Genomic DNA, 19,241 nt, shown 5'->3' on the forward strand with positions numbered 1-19,241 from the left:
ATACTAGGGGGTTCCCCCCTGCTCACTTCGCGTCTCTGCCGCTCACGTTGTGAAGAGGGGGGCTGAACATACCCCAAGGAGACGCAGCCGTTCCTTTGAAACCCCCTTTTAAATGGTGATACAATGGGAAACAAATACAGTTTTTTACCTCCACTTTGCTCCATTAGCTGCTGGCTTGCTGCTGCTGCCATGTCACGTGATCTGCATCTCGCGCAGCACTTGGAACATTTAACACTAGAATTACCACAGCCTACAAAAATCTCGTAAATAAGGCCCACCTCAAATTCCTTCGCACCTCTCCATCAGCCTCTTTTGTCTTGAAAATGTGTCGATAAGCCCAAGCAGCAAGCAGCCTGCTATACCATCCTCCAACTGCCTCAGAACAGGCAAGAAGTTCTCCCAGCTCCTGCATTGATCTGGGAGTGAGCTACCTAGAATTGTAAGGAGAAATAATTTCATGTGTGTTCTGTGTCTACAACGATCTATGTAAACACATCATTAAAACAGAAATGTTTTTCATGTTTTAGTAATAAATGACAAAATATAGACATGAACTGTACAATGTGTGAAGGCTGATGGCGAAATATCAAATAAACACTTTCACAAAAGATACAAGTACAATACGACAGCTTCTGTGGTGCGGCGGTTAGAACTGCCGACTTATAATCCAGGGGTCGTGAGTTCAAAACCAGCTCCCCTGCAAATTTACCGTTTTGAGTAGTGAGCTACTCTTATTGTTAATATTATACAATAAAAACATACATTTGATTTGTGTCTGTAACAGCCAGTGTAAATTTATAGTACTTGTAAAAGTTAGCGGGTTTTTTTTTTTCCACTTTTATTCTCTCAGTCACAATCATGATACAACACCCATCCCCCGCCCCAGATTTGACGCGCTTACTTTTTATCTGAAACTGGGAATAACTGTAGATGTGAGTGGTGTTTTGAGACAATGGAACTGGAAATTCTCTGATCTGTAGGGATAAAAGTTTTGTGAATTTCCCCTTGGGATTAATAAAGTATCTATCTATCTATCTATCTATCTATCTATCTATCTATCTATCTATCTATCTATCTATCTATCTATCTATCTATCTATCTATCTATCTATCTATCTATCTATCTAAAAGCTGACACACAAATGCTGGTGAATCTGCCTTCTTCGTATCTCACTGTCACTTTAATTTTTTTTTATTCAGTTTTATTGAGTGTTCCTGCTCACGCTGAATTAGAATGCACCTTATGGTCCATGATGTCAAAGCCGCACTGACAAAAACAGAGACATAGGTACTGTATATATGATTTTTGGAATAACTCATTTTATGACCTGTATAGTACATTTCGGAAAACATTGTGGCACTGATGCAACATTATTCATATTCATTTGCATGAATTCTTGCATTTGTAATCAGTGACCGCTTTTTTTTTTGTTTTTTTTTATCTTGCCCAGTCTCCACATTTTGGTACATGATGCTGTTTCTATTGTACTCCAGGACTGGCAGAGGAAAGAATAGTACAGAGAGGTCAGTTCCATGCTATATGCAATCATCAGATTCAAATGTTAACAGTTCCCACACACCCAAGGACCGTCCTTCATGCATTTATGACATGTGGACCTTTTGCAATGTACACACTTCTCTCTGTGCTGTGGTTCCTATTACACTGAAGGGGCTGGTGGACCGGTGGTCTTGGAACAGAAAACAAACAAACATGTGAAAACAAACAGCGTCAGATCAGGTGTGAATTTATACTGCCACTGTTAGTTAGAGTCAGATCAAGAGGGAGGGCAAGGGAGAGCGTGAATGTGACTGAGAGAATAAAACTGAAAAAAGCTAACTTTTACAAATACCATAAATTTACAGCTGATCTGATGCTGTTCATTTTCAAATAAGAGCTTCTAAGCTCTGATCCCGTGGCCCCGATGCAGACCAGGGCAGCTGCTCTCTGATGGCCCAGGGGAGATATTGTCCGTCTCCCAGTCTTTCCACCTACCAGGCATCCTGGCTGGACAGGATCCCCAGCTGTCCGCCACAATGTATATATCAAAACCAAAAGTACAATGGTAAGTCTGTCTGTTTCAAATATGTCATCCATTTACAAACTTCTGTCCACCAGATATGACCAGATATTTTGGTCATTTTATATATACTGTATATGTCTCTTTTGGGACCCCTCCAACAGGACAAATACGAGCCAATCGCGGTCGCACTATAAGCACTTGTCGCCATTGGGTGATGCAAGGAACATTATAAATTCAGGGAACAGTATAACATAGCCACTGACCTGGCCGCGACTATGCCTTTTTGCTGTTTGTGTACAGGATAGATCCCGCTGCAATAAATAACTGTGCTGTTCCTGTTTCAAGTTGAATAAAACTGGTTTTGCTAAAGTACTCTGACTCAGCCTAATTTTTGGGGTGCAAGACAACAACAACAACATTTATTTATATAGCACATTTTCATACAAAAAGTAGCTCAAAGTGCTTTACATAATGAAGAAAAGAAAAATAAAAGACAAAATAAGAAATTAAAATAAGACAACATTAGTTAACATAGAAAAGGAGTAAGGTCTGATGGCCAGGGTGGACAGAAAAAAAAAAAAAAAAACTCCAGACGGCTGGAGAAAAAAATAAAATCTGCAGGGGTTCCAGGCCACGAGACCGCCCAGTCCCCTCTGGGCATTCTACCTAACATAAATGAAATAGTCCTCTTTGTAGTTAGGGTTCTCACGGAGTCACTTGATGCTGATGGTCATACAGACTTCTGGCTTTTAATCCATCCATCATTGTTGGAACATCATGGTGCTTTGAGTAGGTGGTGGTGCGCCACCACCAAAAGGACACCGGAAAAGGAAACAGAAGAGAGAGTAGGGGTTAGTACAGATTTTAGAGCCACCATGAATAGTTATTGTAATGAATTGGATATACAGAGTATCAGGATTTAAATTACAGTGAAGTTATGAGAAGGCCATGTTAAAATAATGTGTTTTCAGCAGTTTTTTAAAGTGCTCCACTGTATTAGCCTGGCGAATTCCTATTGGCAGGCTATTCCAGATTTTAGGTGCATAACAACTGAAGGCCGCCTCACCACTTCTTTTAAGTTTTGCTCTTGGAATTCTAAGGAGACACTCATTTGAGAATCTGAGGTTACGATTTGGAATATAAGGTGTCAGACATTCCGATATATAAGATGGAGCGAGATTATTTAAGGCTTTATAAACCATAAGCAGAATTTTAAGGTCAATCCTGAATGACACAGGTAACCAGTGTAGTGACATCAAAACTGGAGAAATGTGCTCGGATTTTCTTTTCCTGGTTAGGATTCTAGCAGCTGCATTCTGCACTAGTTGCAAACGATTTATGTCTTTTTTGGGTAGTCCTGAGAGGAGTGCGTTACAGCAATCTAGTCGACTGAAAACAAACGCGTGAACTAATTTCTCAGCATCTTTCAATGATATAAGAGGTCTAACTTTTGCTATGTTTCTTAAGTGAAAAAATGCTGTCCTAGTGATCTGATTAATATGCGATTTAAATTTAGATTACAGTCAACAGTTACCCCTAAGCTTTTTACCTCCGTCTTGACTTTTAATCCTAATGTATCCAGTTTATTTCTAATAGCGTCATTGTATCCATTATTGCCAATCACTAAGATTTCAGTTTTCTCTTTATTTAACTTGAGAAAGATACTATTCATCCATTCTGAGATACAAGTTAGACATTGTGTTAGTGAATCAAGAGAATCAGGGTCATCAGGTGCTATTGATAAATACAGCTGTGTGTCATCAGCATAGCTGTGGTAGCTCACGTTGTGCCATGAGATAATCTGACCTAACGGAAGCATGTAGATTGAGAAGAGCAGCGGACCCAGGATAGAGCCTTGTGGAACACCATATAGGATATCATGTGTCTTTGAGTTGTAATTACCACAACTAACAAAGAATTTTCTCCCTGCCAGGTAGGATTCAAACCAATTTAAGACACTGCCAGAGAGGCCCATCCTTTGACTAAGGCGATTTCTAAGAATATTATGATCAATGGTGTCAAATGTGGCACTCAGATCTAAGAGGATGAGAACAGATAAATGGCCTCTGTCTGCATTTACCCGCAAATCATTTACTACTTTAACGAGTGCAGTTTCTGTGCTGTGATTTGTTCTAAAACTTGACTGAAATTTATCAAGAATAGCATGTTTATTGAGGTGCTCATTTAACTGCATAATGACTGCCTTCTCCAGAATTTTACTTAAGAAAGGCAGATTAGAGATGGGTCTAAAATTTTTCTTAAGATTATTTTTCTTAAGTAGGGGTTTAACTACAGCAGTCTTAAGACAGTCTGGGAAGACCCCTGTATCTAATGACGAATTTACTATGTCAAGAACATTATCAATTAGCACGCCCGATACTTCTTTGAAAAAATTTGTTGGTATTGGGTCAAGGACACAGGTGGAGGGTTTCAGTTGAGAAATTATTTTATGTAAATCAGGTAAATCTATCCTAGTGAAAGAGTTTAATTTGTTTATAACGGAATGCTGGGGTTTAGGAGGATCCTTAGTGTTGGGGAGATATACTATGTTATTTCTAATATCATTAATTTTTTGATTGAAAAATACAGCAATAGCCTCACAGATTTTACTGGAAGTACTTAGGAGGCATTCCTTTGAGTTACCTGGGTTTAACAGACGATCAATCGTCGAGAATAAGACTCTGGGATTACTAGCATTGTTATTTATAATCTTACAGAAATAACAGCGCCTCTCAAGACGGACTGTGTTATTGTATTCTGTTATTTTAACTTTTAATATTTCATAGTGGAAAGACAGCAACTCGCGCATCACAATATACAAAGTAAGTAATCAATGTACAGCTCAGCGTTAATATTTGCAGTGTACCATGTCTCTCTGTCATATGCCAATTGATATGGGATTTGTAAAAGCAGTGTTAATGTTTGTGATACACCATCCATCCATCCATCCATCCATTTTCCAACCCGCTGAATCCAAATGCAGGGTCACGGGTGTCTGCTGGAGCCAATCCCAGCCAACACAGGGCACAAGGCAGGAACCAATCCCGGGCAGGATGCCAACCCACTGCAGGACACACACACACACACATCAAGCACACACTAGGGCCAATTTAGAATCGCCAAACCACCAAACCTGCATGTCTTTACCATCTGTATGGAATGACAGAGACATAGGAACCAGACTGGTGTTGTGTGCCTGTGTGTATGTGTGTATACATGTATGGCCTATATTGTAATACATTTTACATTAGGGTAAATATTGAAATGTAGTAATTGCCTTATAAGTTTCATAAATTGTATATATTATACATACCTTATAAATTATATTTTAATATGTTATGTATAATGTAATGTGTTTTCAGCTTTTAATTAACATATAACCTTTATAGGTTTGATAATTTTGATACAGAGAAGCACTTAACAGCATATAAACCCTACAGAGTGTTAAGGTCTCTAAATGGAATCACAGTAAGGACAATCCATGTTTTAGCAATGCTACAGTGCCCTCTGTTGATAATGAAAGTAATATTAAACACTAGGGCCCAAATTGAAAACCTAAATAAGCATACAACATTTTTTCACTAATCTTCCTGAGTGCATTATATGGCTTAATTAGTGAACTATTTTTGTTTGAACTATGTACTATTAATATTTTTTACTGTTTCCATGCACCATAACATTTTCCTACTTACTATATGATTTTGATTAGGCTGTTGCCTAAATAGATCTTTGATTAATAATTCAATAGTTTTACTGATGTCTTCACTTAAATTTAAGTAGACTACAGACTTCTTTTTCCACAGTTGTGTATTAAGATAGCAGATTACTAAAGATTACTGCTGTCTTGTGTGTCATTTATTTGTTGTTTGTTTATTCTTTTTTGTTATTTATTTTGATATCTGTTCTTTAGAGAAAATGTGCAAGAAGTTCAGCACACTCTTGTTGCACTGGGCTGTGATCTTCTATGGATGAATGTGGTTTGATTGAATGATCAAGGAGAGCTTTGCCTTTTATAAGTCTGACAGTGGTTGACTGAGATGAGCAATCACTTGTGAAGACTTTCCTTTTGAGAATCAGATGCTGTAGTGCCTTTTGATTGTCCAGTGTGGCGGGAGTCCAGGTCCCATGCCCAGCCGGGACGCCCCTTCTACTTATGTTCCGGGGGAGCAGCCATGGGCTCCTCAGTACCTCCCCCGGGATGCTTGGTGGCAGCCTCCCTGGTTGATGATGGTGCTTCAGTTTCCCGCAGGGTTTCATGGGAGATGGAGTTCTCCACCACCCTGTGGGGATCTTGGGTGGCCGCCAGGGGGTGCTGCATGGATCCCGGAGCCAACCTGGCCACCTCTGCAGCCCCGCCCGGAAGTACAATTAGCAACAGGTGCTCAAGCGCCTGGAGCACTTCCGGGTGGGCTATAAAAAGGGCCAGCATCCACCACTCAGTGGCCAGAATCGGGAGGAAGAGGACGAGGTTGCCTGGGAGGAGTGGTGGTGCCAAGGTGGAGAGTTGTGTTGGTAAAAATAAGTGCTTTTGGGAGTGTGTTGTGGCTGGGGGGTTCACGGGGAAGACGTGCTCTCCAGCTGAAGAAAATAAAGTCTGTGTTGTGTTTTTGCGCATGCCTCTGTGTAGTCTGTGCCGGGTCAGGCGCTATATAGCGCCTTTGTCACACCAGCTAGAGTATAACGTAGCCAAATATGGAAGGGCATGCACTGATGTGATCTCAGAAATGAAGTGTACAACAGTAAGGGTCAATGATCGAATAGGGTGATTGTCTACTTCATTATCGTTGGAAAAATACTGTTGAGGGGTATGGTTTGCACGTTTGGACTACTTGCAAGAAAAATAGCAAGGAGGCTTATGTAAGAAAGAGATGTTTTGACTCCATCATTGTGTTTTATATATACTAAGGCAGAGACATGTTGGGACACTCAGCTGATGTTAATTCATGACACTTGGTTTGTCTTGAGTGTGTTCATCTTGTTGAATGGAAGAAATTTCAACTTTGTAGATAGTGAAGGTAATCTCAACTAAATATCACAACAGTAACATTACATTCTTACAAGTTCTTTCTTTCAAACTAAAAGAAGTGGGAGTTCAGGGTGATGTTTGTAGATGGGTGCAGAACTGGCTCAGACACAGGAAACAGAGGGTGATGGTGTGAGGAGCCCCGTCAGAACTGGCTGATGTTAAGAATGGTGTTCCACAGGGGACAGTGTTAGGGCTGCTGCTATTTTTAATATATATAAATGATTTAGATAGGACTATAAGTAATATGCTGGTTAAGTTTGAAGATGATACCAAGATAGGTGGATTGGCAGATAATCTGGAATCTGTTAAATCATTACAGAGGGACTTGTCAGTAAGTGTAAAGTATTACACATAGGACGTAAAAATGTTAGGTTTGAATACACAATGGGAGGTCTGAAATTTGAGAGTACACCTTAAGAGAAGGATTTAGGAGTCGTAGTGGAATCTACGCTATCAACTCCCAGACAGTGTTCAGAAGCTATTAAGAAGGCAAATAGAATGTTAGGTGATATAGCACAATTTGTGGAATACAAGTCCATGGAGGTTATGCTCAGGTGGAAGCTGCCGTTGCTGTACTTTGTATGTAAGAGCCAGATTGAATGTTATTTACCTTTTTACCTTTATTTATTTACTTACTTCCTACAGCATAAAGTATAGCTTCCCATGTACATATACAAAGTACAGTGATGGCAAAAGTGCATTCTTACTCCAATGTAGAACCGTCATCATGATCTGAGTTGACCTCTGTTATAGCGCGTCTATGTGAAAACAGCAGTGTATGCGGGGTTTGGTTGGGATCGTGAATGCGGCTGAGAGAATAAAACTGAATAAAAAAAAAAAAACAAAGCTAACCTTTACAAGTATCATAAATTACACCGGCTGTTACAGACTGGAATCAAATGTATGTTTTTATTCTAAAATAGTAAGAATACGAGCAGCTCACTTCTCAAAACGGACTCATCCGGGATCGAACCCGTGAAGTTTTGATTACCAGTCAACAGTTGATACCGTTGCGCCACCAAAGCAGTTGTAGCAAATGTGTGTCAATGTCGCACCCTAATGCAGGTTCTTTTTATGCAGTTATATTTTTGAATAAAAACGCACTTTTTCTGTTATATTTGTACCTTTTGTGAAAGTGTTTCTTTGATATTTGGAATTCAGGTTTCACACATTATACACTTCATGTCTACATTTTGTCAATTATTACTAAAACATGGAAAACATTTCTGTTTTAGCGATGTGTTTACATAGATCGTTGTAGACACGGAACACACATGAAATGCAAGTGTTACAAATAACGATATGGTATTTATAAAAGGTGTTATTTTGCTTGACTTCTCACTCTGTACAACTCTAAGCAACTGACACGCAGGTAAACAGACTTGAGCTGAGAAAACTGTGCGGGCTGGGGGATGTGATAGCAGGCTGCTTGCTGTTTGCTGCTTATCTACACATTTACAGGACAAAAGACGCTGACAGAGAAGTGCGAAGCGATTTAAGGTGGGATGGATCTACGAGTTTTTTCATAGGCTCTGGTAATTCTAGTGTTAAAGGAAAAACACCACAAGGAATCTTACAAGTACAGAATTATAGTACAATTTTATACATTTGTTTTTTTACAATTGGACCACAAGAAGCCAAGGACTGAGCTGGTAAACTTAGAGCCTAGAGTCCAGTGGCTATTTCCAGTGGACAACTTTGCTTGCCAGACCACTGCGTCAGTGTATTTTTCAAAAGTAAATTTCTCTTTTTTACTTTGAAGTGGTATGATGTTCATAAATATGAACAAGGACTCTTTGCTTTTTATTAAAAAGGATTTATAATAAATTGGCTTTCCAATATTGATTTATAGTAGCTTTCTTCACTTACCAACATACTTTATAAAAATACTAATTTGAAAGATATTACCTCGTTTTAAGTTCCTGTCAATTAAACCATTCATCAGTTTCCTGAACCTGTAGAATAGTGTTTAGGGTTTTGGGGAACTGGAGCCCAACTTGGAAGCAGTGTGTGATAGGTAGGAACTAACTCCAAAGAGGGCACCAATGTGGTAGTGCTACATGTGCAACTTTGCGACCCATAATCAGTAATGATTCCATATTTTAACACTAAATGTACATATTTCATTTCAAGAAATGTTAAAGGCTACAACATAAGGGACTAATTGGCAATATTTTATTACACTACATAAAGGTAAAATGCTTCTTCACAATAAAAGAAAATATCCACACAAAGAAAATCTAGTACGCCATATGTAACAGATTTCTTTTCTAATCCTAGTTTTAATATGTTTTCCATTTTAGCAGTCAAGACTATAAAACCCTGATCAACTTATGTACATAATTCTTATAAAAAAGTAAATCTGAAGATTTGTTAGATATTGGCTATACTTTGGATACATATAGTGAAAGAAATGCACAGACTTGTTTATTGGTACAGATGTACATAATATCATTGCTTTTGTTGCTGGCACACAAGAATTAACTTCAGGTAACACTACACACATACACACACACACACACACACACACACATATACATATATATATAATATAAATGTGTTTTTTTGGGTTTTTTTTTTAAGACAGACAGTGGCCACGTGAAGTATTGAGGTAGCCCAATTGTAAAACTCAAAATAGAAGTAGAAAAAAAATCACGGTCTCTGCTATGGTTCTGACATATTATAAGGTAGCTAATGAGTTGAATCTCCACCTCTCTCGAGTGCTGATCCCAGAATGAATAGCCTCTACTCGATGGAACTTCTGGGTCTAGAGGGGAAGTGTGGTCAGACATCTCATTTGGAGTTGCCCCTCAGAACTGTGGATGAAAAGGGAGAGGCAGTTAGCAGTAGCGGCAAGAGCCATGAAAGTGTCCCATAAGTGTCTATGTGTGAATGTATATGTATATATGTATATATATATATATATATATATATGTATATATGTATATATATATATATATATATATATATATATATATATATATATATATATATATATATACAGTATATATATATATATATATATATATATATATATACAGTATATATATATATATAAAATGTATGGCACTAGGAGGAAGTCTGTGGGCAGTGTTTATTTTCTTGTAGAAACACTATAAAACATTAAAATAAATATATATATTGATAAAGTAAAGTGGAAGAATTTCTTGTATTTCCTTAAAATATATTATTACCTTCTGTGTTCATTTTCTAGGTGGTTATAAGGCTTTTGCACAATACTAAACTAATATATTTTTATGAGTTGTATAAATATATGTTTTGTATCATTCCACAGAGCTTATGCCAGCAGGAACTGGACCAGGTCCTAGAGAAAATTTCCATGATGCACCTTCATGATGACAAAGGTCCCCTGGAACACCTGTACACACTAAATATCCCAAACTGTGACAGAAGGGGTCTTTATAACATGAAACAGGTGAGATTTATAAACAAAAGGATGACCTAAGAGGGCAAACTATTAATATTATGTCCCACTGCTTAAAATCCTATTTTAGCATTAGCTATTGAACCATTTTCATATTAAAGCATAAGTTTGGTATTTTTAAGCCAATGTTATTTCTTCACAATCATGGTATACAATGTATTAATTTGCCACATTAAATTGTGCTTTAAATTAAAGCATTTTTTATTAATTTAAAAAAATATATAGCCTGCTCCTGTACTTTATAATGGAGGTAAAGGGCACCAAGGTCCCAATGTGAAAAAAAGCCTTAAACTTATCAAATAAGTCCATTTTTCACGCCAGAAGTGTCACTGAGGATTGATCTGCATCTTGGGAATGCGCATATATCGCAAAACAGCATATACATGTCATTTTAAGAAGGAAAACAAGCAAAACATTTTCGTGAGATTCAGTCATTTTAAAAGGAGACCAGCCATGCTCTTTAAATGAAGAGTTTCCCGAGGAGTTGTTATTGACATTGGATGTTGATGTCCAGATGTGAATTGGTGTGTAGTTAACCAGACAGTAATCACACTGAAAAAAGTCACACAATCACTCACAGTCTTTTTACTATACGGAATGTTGTTGCCCCCATTTAAAAAAAAAAATTAAAATATTGCCAACTGCTGCTATTATCATCATGCTCCAATGGTCTAGTACAGAGAAAGGTTGAAAACACATGTAGTATTCAAACAAGTGACAAGAAATGAGCAGATGTTATAGGAATACAGGTACATGTAGGTTTAATCAGGTTAAGATTTAGCATGTTTAGTACAAAATATTTTAGCATAGGCAAAGTGGTAGTACAGAGCTGTCATTTCCTCTTCACAACGCTCAAGTCAGCATGGAGTCTGCACATTTTCCCTGTGTATTTATGGATTGATTGGTATCAGTGAGTGTCGGAGGGTTTACTTGTTCAAATACATTGTCATTGTTCTTTTTTTACTGTATCCTCAGCAAAAGTGACTCAGCATACACATGCACTATAAAAATCGATAATTGATTTTTGGCGCTTCAGCCTGTTTTATGCTGGCTTGGCTCTATTGCACACTCTGTTGTCTGTTGTTTTAATTTTTTCAGTATTTATTATTCACACAACATGTCATGGAAGGTGAGTAATGCTGAATGTTGATTGGTCCTGTGAACTGTCAATCTGTTTATGGTACAACATAACCACTAAAGAAATGTAATTGCAGAGACAAAAGTAAGATATTATGCAGTCTGTAGCTTTTGACATTTGCATTTGGGTTGTTGTGCCTGTGTCGAAATTTCACCCACTGCATGCAACAAACACATCCTTACCTCAAGAGAGTAGTGTGATGCCCAGGTTACCTGGACCTGGCATACTTCTTTCAACCTGGGACGTCTATAGCCATAATCCACGATGGACTAGGGAGAATTAGGACACACAACAACAAGAGTCGGTTCAAACATGTCAGTGTTTATATTAAAACAGGGTTCAAACAATAAACAAAGTGCTTCTCCTTTAAATAAATATATCGATAAATCATATAATAAAATCAGTGCTCTTGTCGGTGTTAAAAGTCACAATAAATAAATCCAAGAACAGGTTAAAATCTTTGGTTAAAAACACAGGATCTGTCTAAAATCATTCCCAAGCTTCTGTTCTTCTTTTTAAATCCAACGTCTCCTGAGCTTACCAATTATGGTCTCTTCAGCACAAGGAGATGTTCTCAGACTGGTGCAGTCAACCCTTTAAACCCAGCTCATGTTCCCTGGTGCTCAGTGGGAACCCCGCATGTCCTGCCCCTTTCTCTCTCTGCCATTTCTTGGCCTTCACTAAGAGCGGTTGGTCTTTTCTGCTCTTTAAGTGCTCAGCAGTAGCAACAATGTCAGGAGGCACTGGCTCACTCCTCACTGGGGCCACATTCCCATCTGCCTACCTCCTCTCTGTAATAACACCAGCTCAGCTGCGATCCTGTCTGTTTGCTTCTTTTATTTTTCCTATCCTGTCATTTAACTTCAGTCTCTGTGTTTTTCATTTCTTTCTCCCTGGATCTCTCCCCTCTCTGTCCTACTCAAGCTTCTTTTATGCTTTAGTTGGCGCAAGCGTCTAATTATGCACCCCAGAGTGCTAATGAGGAAATCGGCTGAAAAGTGCACGTGTGCACGTGAATGCGAGCTCTGATAATTCCCCCCTCATCACTCTGGCGCCACTCATCTACGCTGCCACATGCACTTACTCGTATCCAGAGCCTGAGCACGCTGTATTAATAAAACCTCCTACATTGCCACAGACTTTAAATGTGTTTTACCACAAATAGTACCAAAAATCTGTGATGAAATGTATTAGCAAGCAAGCTTCAGAAGCATGGAAGGTGCATTTTCTTAAAATAGAAAACTTTGCTCCATCAAAGTGGAGATATTTGGTAAGTTTTAAGGTTTTTATTTTCACATTGGGTTCCCCTCTAGTGCAGGCTAGGTATTTTTTAAAATTGATAAAAAATGCTTCACTTTACAATGGAATTTCATGTGGCAAATGAATAAATACCATGATTATGAAGAAATAACTGACATAAAAGTACAAAACCTATCCTTTAAACCTGGTGGGCAGTATCAATCGTTGTTATTGTTATTAAATATATACACTATCAAAACATTTTATAATGTGACTTTGAAATCATTTACTTTGCTTCCAGACACTATTATAAATAAGCTGACTGTAAATAAGTGATTGCCTTAAGGCTTCAGTCAGATTGGTATGCACTTTGTGATAAAACCATTTCTTTGAACAGTGATGCTGTACGGTTCTAAGCCCACCCAACAACCATCAGAAAAACAAACTAATTCATTCATTTTTCAAGCTTATATAGTCTAGCCGTGTGTTTCGCAGCTGGAGGGTGCTAGGATGGCCCTATTCCACTTTGTATTCTTTATTATGTAGACCTTAACACTAGAATTACCAAAGCCTACGAAAAAACTCGTATATCCGGCCCACCTTAAATCGCTCTAAGTAAGATCGGGGGAGGGGTGATGTTAGAGCGCCTGAGCTTATTCAGTGCAGCAGGGACAACGCACATGTTGATCTTTTTTTCTTTCAGTACACATGGCTTCCCTGTTTATTTCTATATCTAGTGACTTCTCTGCCTGTCTGTCTCTCTATTACGCAGTGCTCTGTCTGTCTGTGTGTTATGGATCTTAAAAATAAGTTATAAGGACAGTTGTTCCTGTTAATTGCAGTCTCAATTGTTAAAAAAATATTTTAAAAGGAGCATCCCACATGAAAATATAACGATCTCAGTAACTGACAGTGCATACCAATGTATAAATTTTATGTCCGTTTGAGGTTTAAAAGAAAAGTAAAAAAAAGCAACACTTCATCCCCAGCGGGGAATCGAACTCAGGTCTGTGAGGCAAGGAAAAGCTGCTCTGCGCTAAGAGGCAAATCTTAGCGCACTACGCCACAGAAGCTGTTGAATCATTCTTGAAGCTTTTGTGAAAGTGTTTATTTGATCTTTGGAACTCGGGCTTTACATATTCTATAGTTTATGCCTACTACATTTTGTAACATTTATTACTAAAATATGAAAAAGTTTCTGTTTTAACAATGTGTTTACACAGATTACTTTAGAAACGGAACACGCATTTCATGCGTGTCTTCCAAATAACGATCTATCATTTCCACTGTAAAACTCCACTTCACTCCCAGGTAAACAATCAAGGCATGAGCTGGGAAAAGTTCGCTCACGTTCTAAGTCGGTGGGGGGATGGAATAGCCGGCTGCTGGCAGCTTGTCTTTTATCAGCACATTTAGAGGACAAAGGATGCTGGCGGAGAGGTGTGAACGGATTTAAGAAGCGATTTAAGGTGGGCCGGATATACGAGTTTTTTCGTAAGCTCTGGTAATTCTAGTGTTAAAAGAATGCCCCAAATCATACAGTCATGATTAACTGCTGTTGTAGTTCAGTATTTCCCCTTTCTTTTAGATATAGTATCAGAACAGGCCATAAAAAACACAGTTTCATTAAGAATTACTCAGACAGATAGTACCATAAACCAAAAGTAAAATGTGAGAACACCATACAGCCTGGTACTGCTAAATGTTCAGTGTCAGCAGTAAGTCAGAACATTCTTGGCATGACTTTTCCTTCTCCTTTCTCCTCTGTGATCATCTTTTTAATGATTTTTTTTAAAGCTAGTATGGGTAAAATATAGACATCCTGTCTCAAAGACAGTTTTGCCTTTTTTACAATTAAATTTCATGTCTCCAAAAAGTGTTTTCAGAGCTCATGTGCTTCTGCCATTAGAGTCAGGATGTTATAGTGATGTTTATTTGTGTAACCAGACACAGGGGCTGTAAGAGATGCCCTCATGCCACCATACAAAGTTCATAAAATTAAAATCATGTTTCTAAAAAAAATTGCTTTATATTATTATAAATTATGCATTATAAATGGGAGGCAACAACACAGCATGTTTGTATAACTTTAGAAGCAGCTTTTGCACTTAGACTCACAATGTAGCAGAGCTAATTACACTTTCTACTTACGTTGTGAGATTTGCCCGGACACCATCAGACCGACACTGCATCTTTATCAAAAAACCTTTTTATTGTCGTCCACACAACACAAGTCTAATCACAGTCCTGCACAACTCACAACGCTTTAGCCCCAGTCTCCCTTCTCCTGGGCCTTCTTTCGCCTTGTCCCTGGGCCACCTCTACTGTCTCTCCAGGAGCTTCGTCCTGCTCCTGCTCCCGACTCCAGCTCATTGATAGGAGGGAGGCGGCCCCATTTATAGTCACCCAGATGTGCTCCAGGTGGTTCCTGGCAATCTTCCCCTGACACACCCCTGTGTGGCGGAAGTGCCGGCTGTCTTTCCGGAAGCACTCCGGGTGTCTCTTTTTCCTTCTTCTCCCCAGCACTTCCTGGTGTGGCGGAAGTGCTGAGGTCCCAAGTCCTCCAGGCATGGGGACGCCCCCTGGCGGTCCGGAGGAGGCATGAGCCTTCCTCCTGTCCTTCTGGGCGTCCCGGCTGGGTACCACCCCCAGCCGCATGCCACAACGTAAATTAATTATAAGGTCATTCTTAAGCAAACACCAAAGCATTAGTGGAAAAAGTACATTTTCAATGGCCAAGTAATATGTCAAGATGTTTTTAACATTCAGGTCTGTTTTTTAAATATTATAAGAAAAGTTCTTTCCAGAAAGGTTCTGCTTTCTTCTCCAACACAGTGTGTCACAAAGTATCAGGGTCTATGCTGGCAGCACTGGATCGTTGTGAATTTTATACACATAATATAAATAAATCAGAGCTCTGTTCATCTACCCTTGTTATAAATTAGTAGCCTTCGATAATATTTGTCAGAACACTATAATGCTTGGTGTTTCTAGTCATTACTAAATCACTGGAAACGGTCTTCAAATTGTCTGTGGAGACACAACTAAGAGCGTAGCTTTCTGATATCTGCCTGCAAGAAAGCAAATTTTTACTTCCAAAGAACTTTTTCCTCCACACAACAGCCATAGATTGGTAAAATTGTCAACATAATTCAGTTTTGTATTCATTAGTGCATCCATGTGTTTTTTCACCAGCCCACATTCATTCATTATAAAAAAATCCATATAGGTTGATTAAATCACACCATGATGATGTACCTATGAAGATTTAGTTCATCAGTGGTAAACTAAATTGCCTAAAGATCAATCCCTGCACTGCTTTAAAACAACAAATTCATGTATTTTTACATGTTATAAGGAGGCAGAGTAGTAAATATTAGAAAACACAGAATTACAGAGGTTAGTGCTGCTGCAACACAGAGCCAGGGTGCTCATTCTGTGTTTTGTATGTTTTCCTCATGTCTGTGTGGGTTTCATTTTTTCACGCAGCTCCAGTTTTACTCCCACATCCACAAAGATGACATTATCAGGTTGAGTGGCAGTTTCAAATTTGCTCTGTGAGTGAGCGAGCGAGCGAGCGAGCGAGTGAGCGAGCGAGCGAGCGAGCGAGTGAGTGAGTGAGTGAGTGAGTGAGTGAGTGAGTGAGTGAGTGAGTGAGTGAGTGAGTGAGTGTGTGTGTGTGTGTACTCTGTATTCTGTCTGTTGCTACCACAATAGGCTCTTGGCCCCCACAACACTGAAATGGGATAAGCAGGCCAGAGAATCAACCTTCTCTGTTTATCAAAGCCCTGATTATTACTATATATAACTCTTTATGTGGTTAGTGCTACCTCAAGGTTGTAGGGATATGGGCATTGATTCCTGATTAGATTTCTCACTTTGTAGACTGTTCGTGTTTGTGGCATATCTGAATGGATATGGTTTTTTTTCCCAATTCCTAAAAGGTGGCATCTCTGAACTGAGCTGGTGTAAGTGAGTGTGAGTGTGCCCTTCAATGAACCATCACCTGTCTGTGGTTGATTCCTACCAAGTGTCCATGCTTTCAGGATAAGTCCTGATGCCCTTTCACTTAGTATGGGAAAGACTGGGCTTACAAAAAAATGGATGGACATTTTAAACTGAATTGAGAAATTTTATGCATGTTAAATTATTCTCTGGAAGTGCTTTAGTATTAAAGATAGCTCTTATGTACCGTGTGCTTATCTATCTATCTATCTATCTATCTATCTATCTATCTATCTATCTATCTATCTATCTATCTATCTATCTATCTATCTATCTATCTATCTATCTATCTATCTATCTATCTATCTAACTATCAACATAAATACCTGTATGAGGTGCCATTCAGGAAAGATTGGCTTATAAATACAGAATTTGGTCATTCTGTATATGTGTTCAGAAATATTGATTTGAAAATATATACAGTACACCCCCAAAATTTGCAGGGGGTTACGTTCCTACAGCACCCGCAAATTGTGAAAAACCGCGACTTTTGGATGTGGTTAAAAAATGCCTTTTAAATGCCTATTTTTATAGTTTCAACCCTAAATACAGTATGCCCCCAAAGCACTTTAATTTCATTGCAAACTCAGCTTAATACATTAATACATTACCTAAAAAATTACCTTAATACATTACCTAAAAAGAGAATGTAAAGGTAAACCTGTATACTGTACAGTACTGTACTGTTATGTCTCCCGCGGTGCTAGAATGTAACATACCGATGTTACCGCTATACGTACTGTAATTCATGCAAGCGCGTTTTCTTTGTATGCGCTGTAGTTTTCTTTGTTATAAGTAGAGTAAATACATAATAATTTCATTTAATTAAAATACAGTAAAATGTACGGGTACTCACCAATGATGATTGATATTGATGATGATGAAGCTTGGATGACGCCTCTTCTTCAGTCACTTCAGTAGGAGTCGTATCTTTGTACAGGTCTTCTTCTGGTGGGGTTTCGTGCTGGCTTTTCTTTATAGGTTTCAGGAACATTGTGATAGGAAGTTACTACATTGTTTCCTATAGTGAACTGCTGGTACAATTTCCGTGCTTTCTCACGTGATGAGCACATATTGTTTGTATGAAAAAGAGACTGATGAGTGAAATATGTGTTTAAAATGATCATTCATCTATACTTGCATTCTTTTTTTCAGTGTAAGATGTCAGTCAATGGACAGCGGGGTGAATGCTGGTGTGTAAACCCAGAAACTGGCCTGCAGATTCCCGGGTCTCCTATCATAAGAGGTGACCCTGAATGTCATCGCTACCAGGCTGGGCTGGAAGTTGACGGTTCTCTAGGCATTCAAAAATAGCCCTCCAACTGGAAGGAAAGATTCAGCAAAAGAAGTAAAGCTCAACTGATGAAAGAATTCAGTTCACATAACTGCTCAGCTACTGAATATGTTGTTCATTCCTGTTTATTTCATGTAATATGTAAATATGGTTTTAGCAAGCAGACCTCAATAATATCACATTTGAGTACTCAAAACTTTTAAGTATTATAACACTGCCTTGATAAGTAGGAGACCTATTGGTGCATTAAGAAAAAATATCTGAAAAAACAGTGTACAGGGGTATTTTTGATTGTGAAGGATTCCATTATGCATTCTGAACTCATCAGAAGTAAATGTGTAAGCAAATCTAGACAAATGTAACCTCTTTTTCATACTCAATATGTAAATCAGATTTTATTTCATATTTGGGGATTTTGTCATTTTCATAGGTAATTAGGTTTGTTAAATTTCATTTTGAAATGTATTTATGAATTATTATCAGGTTTTTGTCATCTTAATTTTTCCACCTCAGAACTACTTTAAATCGGGCGTGTTACCTTATTGTTGCATGTTGTCTACCTGGTGCTGTGTAAGTTAGTGAGCGATTTCTGAAGATGACCGTTTTTTTTTTTTTTTTTGATGGAATTAATTTTTGCACGACACAAGTAATTCAGAAGTATTGTATGTAAAGTGAGTAGAAAGCAAGACAAAGAAACTTTAATTTGATAAGTATATTCAATTGCAGTGAAGCATATTTTTGCTGATATACAATACTTTTATGCACTGTGTATTAGCCATTTTGGTGTAAAAATCTAATTGGATATAATAACATATAAAATCAAACAGATGACATTGAGAAATCTTCATAAATAAATGATGATTGATTAATGTAACTTTGTGAAGTTTTACAATTTAGTGCTGCCTAAGCATTCCTGATCAAATTGTATGCCTGGACTGAAGGTGTTCTCAGAAGGTATGCAGTGTTTTTGATTTAATTACTGTGTATTCTATAAACTGGTAATGCACTGGTAACTAGCCTTTATTTGAAAAATCTAAAATGCATACATATCCTAATACTAATCGATTTAAATGA

The 19,241-nt window shown here is 38.1% G+C and overlaps 1 protein-coding gene across 2 annotated transcripts in view; it reads left to right on the plus strand.

Annotated features, from left to right (window-relative positions):
• Window positions 1-19,041, plus strand: part of igfbp2a (insulin-like growth factor binding protein 2a) — a 107,044-nt gene extending 88,003 nt beyond the window's left edge. For both annotated transcript variants that reach the window (XM_051931350.1, XM_028807572.2), the window contains exons 3-4: window positions 10,342-10,482; window positions 18,029-19,041. In XM_051931350.1, coding sequence (XP_051787310.1) covers window positions 10,342-10,482; window positions 18,029-18,187 — 300 coding nt within the window. In that variant the 3' untranslated portion in view covers window positions 18,188-19,041. The remainder of the gene's footprint in view (window positions 1-10,341; window positions 10,483-18,028) is intronic.
• The last annotated feature ends 200 nt before the right edge of the window (window positions 19,042-19,241 follow it).

Source organism: Erpetoichthys calabaricus, chromosome 8, assembly GCF_900747795.2.
Source record: "Erpetoichthys calabaricus chromosome 8, fErpCal1.3, whole genome shotgun sequence".
Classification (NCBI taxonomy): Eukaryota; Metazoa; Chordata; class Cladistia; order Polypteriformes; family Polypteridae; genus Erpetoichthys; species Erpetoichthys calabaricus.